The 8,941-nt window shown below is 41.0% G+C and overlaps 1 protein-coding gene across 3 annotated transcripts; it reads left to right on the top strand.

The window, feature by feature from the left end:
* The first annotated feature begins 308 nt into the window (after positions 1 to 308).
* Positions 309 to 4,368, top strand: LOC147633234 (uncharacterized). Of its 3 annotated transcripts, XM_086806254.1 has the most exons (4): positions 309 to 446; positions 826 to 1,994; positions 2,349 to 2,451; positions 2,533 to 4,368. In XM_086806254.1, exons 2-4 carry the CDS (start codon positions 1,107 to 1,109, stop codon positions 2,853 to 2,855), a joined length of 1,314 nt encoding a protein of 437 aa, XP_086662380.1. In that variant the 5' UTR covers positions 309 to 446; positions 826 to 1,106; the 3' UTR covers positions 2,856 to 4,368. The 3 variants fall into 3 exon arrangements, with proteins under 3 accessions (XP_086662380.1, XP_086662382.1, XP_086662381.1); XM_086806256.1 differs by lacking the exon at positions 309 to 446 and having other exon boundaries at positions 478 to 1,994; positions 2,349 to 2,424; XM_086806255.1 differs by lacking the exon at positions 309 to 446 and having other exon boundaries at positions 478 to 1,994; positions 2,349 to 2,436.
* Positions 4,369 to 8,941: the final 4,573 nt, after the last annotated feature.

Here is an 8,941-nt window from a genome sequence, read left to right as displayed (position 1 = left end):
CTAGCATGTACAAATTTCCAAAAGTGGCTTGGAAAGACTACACTACCAAAAGCTGAAGGGGCTAGGACTACCAGATATGGTAGCCATGGTCGATAGGTTAGCTTCCAAATGGGTAGTCAAAAGTTTGGTTTTCCCAAAGGAAGATTGAGCCATTCTATTACTCATGAACATCCACTTTTTCTACGTAGAGAACTTTAAGAAATGGAGGGACCTACCTCTTCTCCCTCTATTCTTTGGACCTTTTTCAAACCAAACCCATGGGAGCCCTCTTATCAAGGTTGTTTGGAAAGCTTGGAACCAATTTAGAGATAATGTGAGGTTCAAAACTCACTTGGTTTTTGCTTGCCTTGAATAACGTGGTTCCAATTTTATAAACGGGCACACAAATGTGCTCAAATAGTGGAATCATTCTTTTTACTGTCCATGTGCTCTTGATTATGTTTTTGGTGAGTGGCTTTGTGTTTTTTCCCCCCTTTAGCTTTTCAAAATTTGCTCCTCAGATTGACCAGCTATAGGAAACTACCCAGGGCATGTGGTGATTTTTCGCTTCAAAATGGGTCGTGTCTTCTATACTGACACCAAATTTTTTGAGCTCATCTTCAGTAGCCTTGATCCATCTTTTCCATCGTTGTGTTACTCTCAAATAAGCTAAAGGGACACACACACGTGTACATACATGCATCCGAAAATACATACATACATACACGTGTGTACGAATGTATTTGTTTGTGTGTGCATGTACGTATATTATGTATTTATGTGTGCATGGATGTTCTCAATGGACATGTGATTTTATACTTATACTCATCGTTTTTTGTCTTGCAGGATTGTCTGTTTTGCGTAGCACGGATCAGGAGTGGTACTTTTTTAATGTCCTAGATAAGAAGCATCTCCATGGATCACGCATCAACAGGACAACAAGAGCAGGCTACTGGAAGGCAACGGGCAAGGATTGGAAGGTCAGCGTGGGCACTTGCATTGAGGCATGAAAAAGACTCTGATCTATTACCTGGGACGGGCTCCCAGTGGGGAGCGACAAGATTGGATCATGCATGAGTACAGATTAGATGGAGTGTTTGAGAAGAGAATCAAAGTTGTGAAGCCCTATGTGCTGTGCCGAGTGGGGACCGGGGCCGAGAAACGGGGAGCAGTATGGTGCACCTATGTTGGGGCCAAACCAAGAAGATGAAGTTGATTTGTTTACAGATCATTCCTTGGCAGATGTGAGGGAGATGCCTTCTGAGTTTCCCAATAGTCTGGACCAGGGGCACGGTCTGGAAATGCCACTACAAGTTTCAGTTGACGAGGGATTCTTGGGCACGGAAAGTTTGGGATGTGGGGAGGCGTTGGACTTCTTTCTTCAATCTCTTATCTCCTTTGAAGCACAGGAGCAGCAACCAGCTGAGGGAGGGTTCACATCAGAGGATTTTCTTGATCTTGCTGACAGCCAAATTGAAGCCACAAGCACCTTTAAGCTGACAGAAGCAGCACATTTCAACGTCTTTGATATTGATGTGAATGGCATGGAAAACCTTCATGACATGTTGCACCCATCCTCCAAAGAAGCAGATATGTTGGGTGAGATGCTACACCTTGTCAAGACACCCGACAACCCAGTTGGTGTGAATGATGGGATGGCTTTGCAAGCTCTTGTTCACGATCAGGCCTCATTTGACAATGATTATTTTGGTGATGTTGGCTACCTTGAGTTAGCTGACTTGGAAGATCCCTTTGATGAACTCATAGCAAACCTACCTTCAGAATCTGGTGATTCCAGAAGTCTTGAAGAGTTGATCTTTGAGCTGCACAGTGGGATTGAGCCTTGGATGGGTAGCAGATGGGGGCAGGAGGGGCTGGCCGAACAGGGCTTGGCTTCACGCAGGCTGCGCCTGCAATTGCCAAGGCTTCATGCAATTACTGAGATGGAAGTAAGCAACAGGAGCTTGCAGCCTCCTGAGGCTAGTGGCATCATTCATGGGCAGCTGGCTCTAGAGGTGAGAAAAACTAGTAATTTTGACCCACAAGATTTGTTACCAGTGTATGATACTTGGAAGCAACAAGCAAGCTGGGAGCTGTAGATGGTGTGTGTGGCGCCAACATTGCCATCTAGGACGTGTCCTAGTGGCTAGCAGGGGATGCCTCTTTCACACCTCAGGGGTGGCCCAAACTCTACACACTTACTTGGGTTTGAAAGTTTTTCCTGCTGTTTGTTGATGGGGTATTAACGGACATGGGCGGCCTTGCCCTTGTTTTTGGATGGCAACTTATGAACGTGGGCAGCTCCCATATGGTTTTTTGGTGTGTTGTAAAACTGTTTTGTAACTGAGGCAGTAAATTTTATTTCACAGGTACCACTACATGATTCTGGAGATGTGACTGATGTAGATAATATACAGAATACATTATTGACATTAAATGATGGAGGCAGGTTTTCTGGTAATTTGTCTTCAGGTATATGTTTTAGTAGAGCCATTAGAATACAAAGATGATGATGTTTTGAGTTTCCAGATTAGTTTTACTCTGCTTCTGCAGGTTTTGGCTTAAACTCAGATCATGAAGCAAGGGTTGTTGAGTATTCAACTCATGCTCTCATGTTAAACCAGTCTTCTTCATACACGACATACGAGCAAGTGTCGGTCCAGCTGTTGCGAGTAGAGAATCTAGATTTGCAGCAAGGGGATCCAATAGCTTCGGTAGTTACAGGCTCAACACAGGAGGAAACCAATGTAGAAGCTTTTTACTATGGAGACTATAATCTCAATGATAATCCAACAGTGCCAGTAGGTGAAGGAACCAGTGTTGTAGGCGGGTCATGCCTTGAATTAAATTATTCTAGCATTCAGGGTGTGGTCTAGCCTGTTCTGGAGGCAACTCATGATCCATCTGATTCTTCTTCGACCCCGAGTCCTTTATCCTATCACCTGCATCCCTTGTGAGAGTTGTACTGGGATTTCTTGGAAACATTCTTGTTTTGCCCGCTTCTGCAGCAGAGTTGTCTATCGAGCTGGGGGGCTTAATCCTCTATCAAAAGACAGCTTAGATGATAGCAGGGGTTCTGCATCAGAAATCGAGCTTGGACAGGCAACCCCTCCACACTCTCACTCTTTAAGAAATATAAGACTGACCTTACACCACCGGGTAAAGTTGAACCCTTCATTGGCTGTGGAACAAGTGGCAGGAATACCTGAGACACAGCTTGGATGGTCTCTAACTCATGTTGTTTCTGATAAAGGTCTCAGGAAGCCTTGCAAGAGCTTCAGTAGTGGTCTCTCAGTATTTCTTTTCTGGGTAGCTACTTTGGCACTGATTTTATTTTGCCTATTTCACGGATTCTGTAGATCGACAAGAAGTGTTTTCACTGGTGTTTTGTGATGGGAGAAACTCTACCACAGTACACATGAATTATCTAGCTGTGCCATAGATGCCTATCTCCAAGATGTATTGGAAATGTGGTGAAATCAGCTTTTCAAAATAAATGGCAGTGCTCTGGAATGACCCTTCTTTGTATGGCTGTTCAGCCCTAGCATGGTGAGATATGGAATGGTTGAGAGCAATTGTTCTTTTGGCACTTTCTCATGTACAGAAAGCCTAGCATGAAGATTGGGAGATGTTAAAGACCTTGTGCTGCACAACTTAGAAGACAATATTGGTTACCCACTTAGAAATGATGGAATGATTGGGAGGGTACTATATCATGCATGCTGGGTGCCCAAGCAGTCTAGCATGCATGGTTTGTGCCCAAGCAGTGAAAGGTACTTGGTGATAAGTATGGGCTAAATTTGATCAAAATTTGTGATTCAATCAGTTGTCCTTGGAAAACTTTGAAGATTTTAAGATGGATGTCCTTGAAACCTTGAAGATATTGTTAAGCAAGCCAGTTTAGAGATTAAAAAGAGAAGGATGGGAAACTCTAAAAGTGGGAAGATTTGGAAGGCACTACCAGGCGCCAAGAGGTTTACTAGAGTATTTAAAGATGCCACTGTGAGGGACACTTTCCTCTGTGGTCTGAGACTCAAATTTATGGTATAATTTTTGCTATAGTTTTATACGTCAGCACACACAAAATTTGATCCATTATTTGGTAAAAGTGGTTGCCAGCAGGTAGTTTAGAATGAAGAATTACTTGCTGGTCTCTCTGAACACCATAGAATGCCTGTACAGAATCCCTATGAAAATTCATTCTGCTGTATGGCATGTGCGGACTGTCTTAGTGCAAATGTTGGCTTCAGAATCTGTAAGAGGTTTTTTAAAAGCTGTGTCAAGTCTTGGCTTGTAACGTTTACCATGCATAAAATAGCAATGCATGGAGCTTTTTTAAAGGCATTGAGGAGGGCTTTTGGAGAGTAAGTTCACCAAAAGTTTCTGGATGATGCATGATGATATATTAGCAGAAGACTAGAGGCACTGATGATAGTTTTAGTGTACATGGTGGAATAGCCATTGGGTGGCCATTCCTCGTCATTGATGGTTCTCTTTTGATCGAAGATGAGTGCTGTCTGTCATCAACGTTGAGGATAAGAAAAAGAAGAGGGCTCGCTCAATCTCACGAGGAGATCAGAGACGACGGTTGTGAGCATGTGCAGCTTTGTGGCCTTAGCGGAAAAGGCCTTTTAAAAAAGAGGGGGAAAAAAAAACAGAACCTCGAGCTATGGCGATGGCGAAAAACGGAATAGAGGGCGACGGCGGTTCTCAAGCCTTTTCTCTTTAGCAACACCTGGTAGATTTTTTTCATTGGCTTGACTTTGGGACCTTGCCTCCGCCTCACGCCTCTTTGCAACCTATTTCATATAGCATGTGAAATGCTCAAAAGGAACTTAAAATATACTTTACATAAGGGTGTCTTCGGATGATATAGGTAGGGGTCATAGGCAAGGCACTCATCCGCGCGTTGGCAACCCATTAATGGACAAATATAATGTTTCTATCGAGCCCTACATTCACGAAGGCAGACATTGAGACTATACCCCCGCATCTGACAGAGAAGTCCTTATGGATGTGACCACATATTGTTCAGATGGAGCCCTACATACATGAAGGTGGCCCATCACCATGAAGCTAACTCACACACACACGTGTCCAATCTAGACTAGGCCCCCACAATGCGAGCGTGTAACAAAGGAGGTCTACATGTTCACATCTTGAGGTCTTTATAGTTGGACTATAGTGTGTGAACAGAGGTGCCCAAGGACATACAAAAGCCTCCTACTCATCTACTTCTTCTAGATTGTCCATGATTATAGTCTTCCCTCACTAAACCCCTTCATGAATCGGACCTAACCCAAGGACACACAAACTCATCTACTTCTACGAGATAGTCCATGATTATGGTCCTAGAATCCTCTTACCTCACTAAACCATCATCAACCCTTCATGAATTGGACCTAACCCATTATCCACCATGGTATCAATTTGAGACTGGCCCACACAAGCATGTACCTACACACAAGCCCCCTTCTTGACAACTCACTAGTCCATTTCCCATTACTTTGGCCCTAGAATTCAGTGTGTATAAGTACGCTAAATACAATCAATCACACATTAACTCATCCATATAACTGATGAGCTTACTAGGTGTGCAATCTCCCAACTTATGAAGTGGTCTGAGAAAGTTGGTGGTGGGCATTGTGATTTCCTTTTTTTTTCATGCCTTTGGTAGGCAATGCCTATGCCACTTCCATGTCATAGTTTGGAATATTTCCGAACTTCTAGTTGTGGAAGTTGTTGGCTTAACAATGTTGAGCAACATAAAAACTACTTGAACTGGTTATGATTTATCAAACAAAGCTTAACATATTTTGGCTCTCACGAATAAGGGAGGGACATCAATAACTGGCCCCTCTTGTCTTGCTACCAAAAGCACAATGGTGAGAACAAGCTTTTTTCTTTCTCTCCTTTTACAAGGGAAATGATTATTCAATGCAATCTTTTTCCAAGTTTGCCACACAAAGCTATGAGCTTAAACAATTTGGATTGTTGTATGCATTAGACTTCTTATATCTTTCTATCTTCTTCCACTTTCCCAACACCCTTTTTAAACAAAATTTACCTTTCAACTATGGACTCATCCTACCTTCTAAAGTGATTTATTTTCTCTCCTTTCATGTGATTTCTTGTCCCATGGTGTCAAGACTATTATAATATTCATTTACATTTAGCTCTAATGTGACTTTGAGATGAAGGAGGAAAAGCTTCTCTTTTAAAGAATGGCATCATTCATGATGATATATGTGACAACGTAAAGCTAAACTAGTAGTCAAATGTGCAAAAAAAAATATTTATGGGTTGACATAGACTATGTTATATAAAGCATTCACGCTAACATTTTCTATACAATTAGAACATGTGGATCTCTTATGAAAAGAGTTTTAATTTAAGTGGAATACCTTTTGTCCATAAAGAATAAGTAAGAAATAGTCCTTCCATATATGAGTTTTAGTTTGAGTGAGATACCTCAGTCCATTAGAAATAGTCAGGAATAGCTTATATATGAATTGGAGAGTGGGTGGCACACTTCACCACAAGCTTTTTATGCTCATTTCATCTTTATAAATAAGCAAGGCACTCACTAACAAGGAGAGTGGTTAGCACGGTTAGACAATACAATAACCTTTGAACAATTAAATGTCAAGATTCTTCTTTTCTTAAAAAATCATATGAATTAGTCAATGATGAAAGACTTGTTCCCAAGGAGATGTGCCAAATTACCACTAACTTAGTTAAAGATAATAAGTATGCTTGAAAGTCCTTATGGAAAAATTTGCATTAAGTGTATAACTTAAAAATAAAGATGTGGGATAACCAACATACAAGGGTACACTAGATGACTGAAAAGAATGTGCTTACATTGTTGGATCTCTAGTCCTATTTTCAACTCTTGTTTACATTGTTGGATCTCTAGTCCTATTTTTTACTCTTCTGAAGTATTTATGTCTCTCACTTTGTGTTCACACCAAGCTTATTTGTTCATGTGCTCTTTTATGTTATTTAGGTATTCACGTATATTGCTTCTCATCTTCTAAGGTGAAAAGATTTGAAGATTATGCTAGGTGTCATTTTGAAGATTATGCACGAAGATTCTCTCTTAAGCTACATATTTTTATATTGTGCAATGCACTTGATATAAAATGATTATGGAAAATCTCCGAGCTTACAATTTGTGTGATGCCGAAAGATAGTCAAACATCAAGCTTATAACTTATGTAATGTTGGCAATGTGCATTTGGATTAGGAAATTAGCCTAGACTAACTTATTGGGCCCCCGGATATTATGGGCTACTGGGCATTATACAAATGAGTCTTGTATATAAGACATTTTGATTAATGAAAAAACACATAATCCCATTCTCACAATTGAGTTTGAGTCTTCTTGCTTTTGTGATTAGGGTAGCTTGTATGCCCTCTCTTCTTCTTGTTGCATGCATGCTTAGGCATTGTGTGGGTGAGTGATGGTGTTGAGTATGTTCTCTTCTTCCTCTCTCCTTCTCTTGTCTACTCTCTCATGCTCTCACTCACCGTGGCATTGAAGTAGAGGTTGAGATTTCCATAGCTCTCTCTCTCTTTGCACCCCACCCATTTGCAAAGCTCCTTTGTGGTGACAATGAATGAGGCAAGGTTGAGGACCCTAGCCCTCCACAAGAGAGTGTTACTCTATCAAGAGTGGCTTGAGTTGTAAACTGGTAAGACCCTTGCATTCTCCTCTCCTTCTCTCTATCTTGCAAGGCTTAAGTGTTCTCAATCAGTGAACATATTTGGCACTGCTGTTGAAGCACCTTTACTTAGAGTCCCTTGCTATACTTTGCATTTGGAGCCCGGTTGGAGTACAAATCCATCAGTTTAACTTTTTTAAGTTATTATTTTATGGTTTATTTTAACTACCTTTGTGCAATGGAGTATGGAGCAATCCTTCAAGCTTGCGTTGCATGACTACAAGTAAGTGTTCAATTCAAAATTTTAATATTTTGCTAGCTCCCTCTTGCATTTGTAATTTTCTAAGTTTTTGTTCATTTTAGGAATTAATCTCACCATTAATCTTAAAAAAAAACCATTGTGCACATCATTAAATAGGTTAGGGAAAGCTAAAGCATGTTATCAAATAAAAAATCCTAAAACATGCACCAGTAAGGAGAAATTAGAGGGTAAATTTTGGATTTTGAGACCAAAACACAAAAAATTGCTCTCTAGTTTGCCTATGTACATGCTCGATTGGGCCTACATATGTACGTTCACAAATAGAAATGCATGATCACGTGGCCCTGACTTCCACCCACTATAAGTGACAGAGCTGTTAGAATTATGTACGCATATGCCAAAGTAGGAATGCATGTTCTCGCTTATGAATGCATGTTTATAAGTCCATAAACACTTAGCCATGTACATTCCTATCTTGGAACTCATGTTCACAAAATGATATCGGGCACGCACATTCCTAGTTCCCCATGTAGATTCCTAAGGTTGTGAACACACATTATCAAGTCTACCTAGGGCCTAGCCATACACGTTCCCAACTCACTTAGCCATGCATGAACCTATATAAGAATGTACATACCTAACTTGTGAATGCATGCTCACAAGTCTAACAAAGACCAAAAACATTAAAAAATCAACTAAATCTAGAATATCTAGGACCATTGCTTATCTCGTAGGGGTCGTGCTCTAAGTTGATCAACCTTACATATACACGAGGTCAAGTAAGATTTTAAGACTCAATCCCATGCTCAAGGAGAGTGCCTCGAACAATGCTAAATCAAGAGCACCTTCTCAAGAGGAATCTCTGCATGCTTCACAATCCCTGACACCTCATAGGAGCCAATCCCTGAGACCTCATAGGAGAGCCAAGTAACCCTAGGAATCTCTGCATGCTTCACCTCATAGGAGCCAAGCAACCCTAGGAGCTGAAAATTTGAGTGATAATAGCAACTTAGACCTATTCTGTAGTACGAAG

Source organism: Cibotium barometz, chromosome 12, assembly GCF_041138505.1.
Source record: "Cibotium barometz isolate CiBa-2024 chromosome 12, ASM4113850v1, whole genome shotgun sequence".
NCBI classification, from domain to species: domain Eukaryota; kingdom Viridiplantae; phylum Streptophyta; class Polypodiopsida; order Cyatheales; family Cibotiaceae; genus Cibotium; species Cibotium barometz.
Note: the sequence above shows the minus strand (reverse complement) of the source record. Positions and strands in the feature narration are given on the sequence as shown.

Bases quoted from the DNA above. Each gene is read 5' to 3' on its own strand.
- LOC147633234 (XM_086806254.1), top strand. From the start codon at position 1,107: ATGTGCTGTGCCGAGTGGGGACCGGGGCCGAGAAACGGGGAGCAGTAT. The intron at 1,995-2,348 runs GTGAGAAAAACT...TTTATTTCACAG, and splicing joins ATGGGCAGCTGGCTCTAGAG to GTACCACTACATGATTCTGG. The intron at 2,452-2,532 runs GTATATGTTTTA...CTGCTTCTGCAG, and splicing joins TTCTGGTAATTTGTCTTCAG to GTTTTGGCTTAAACTCAGAT.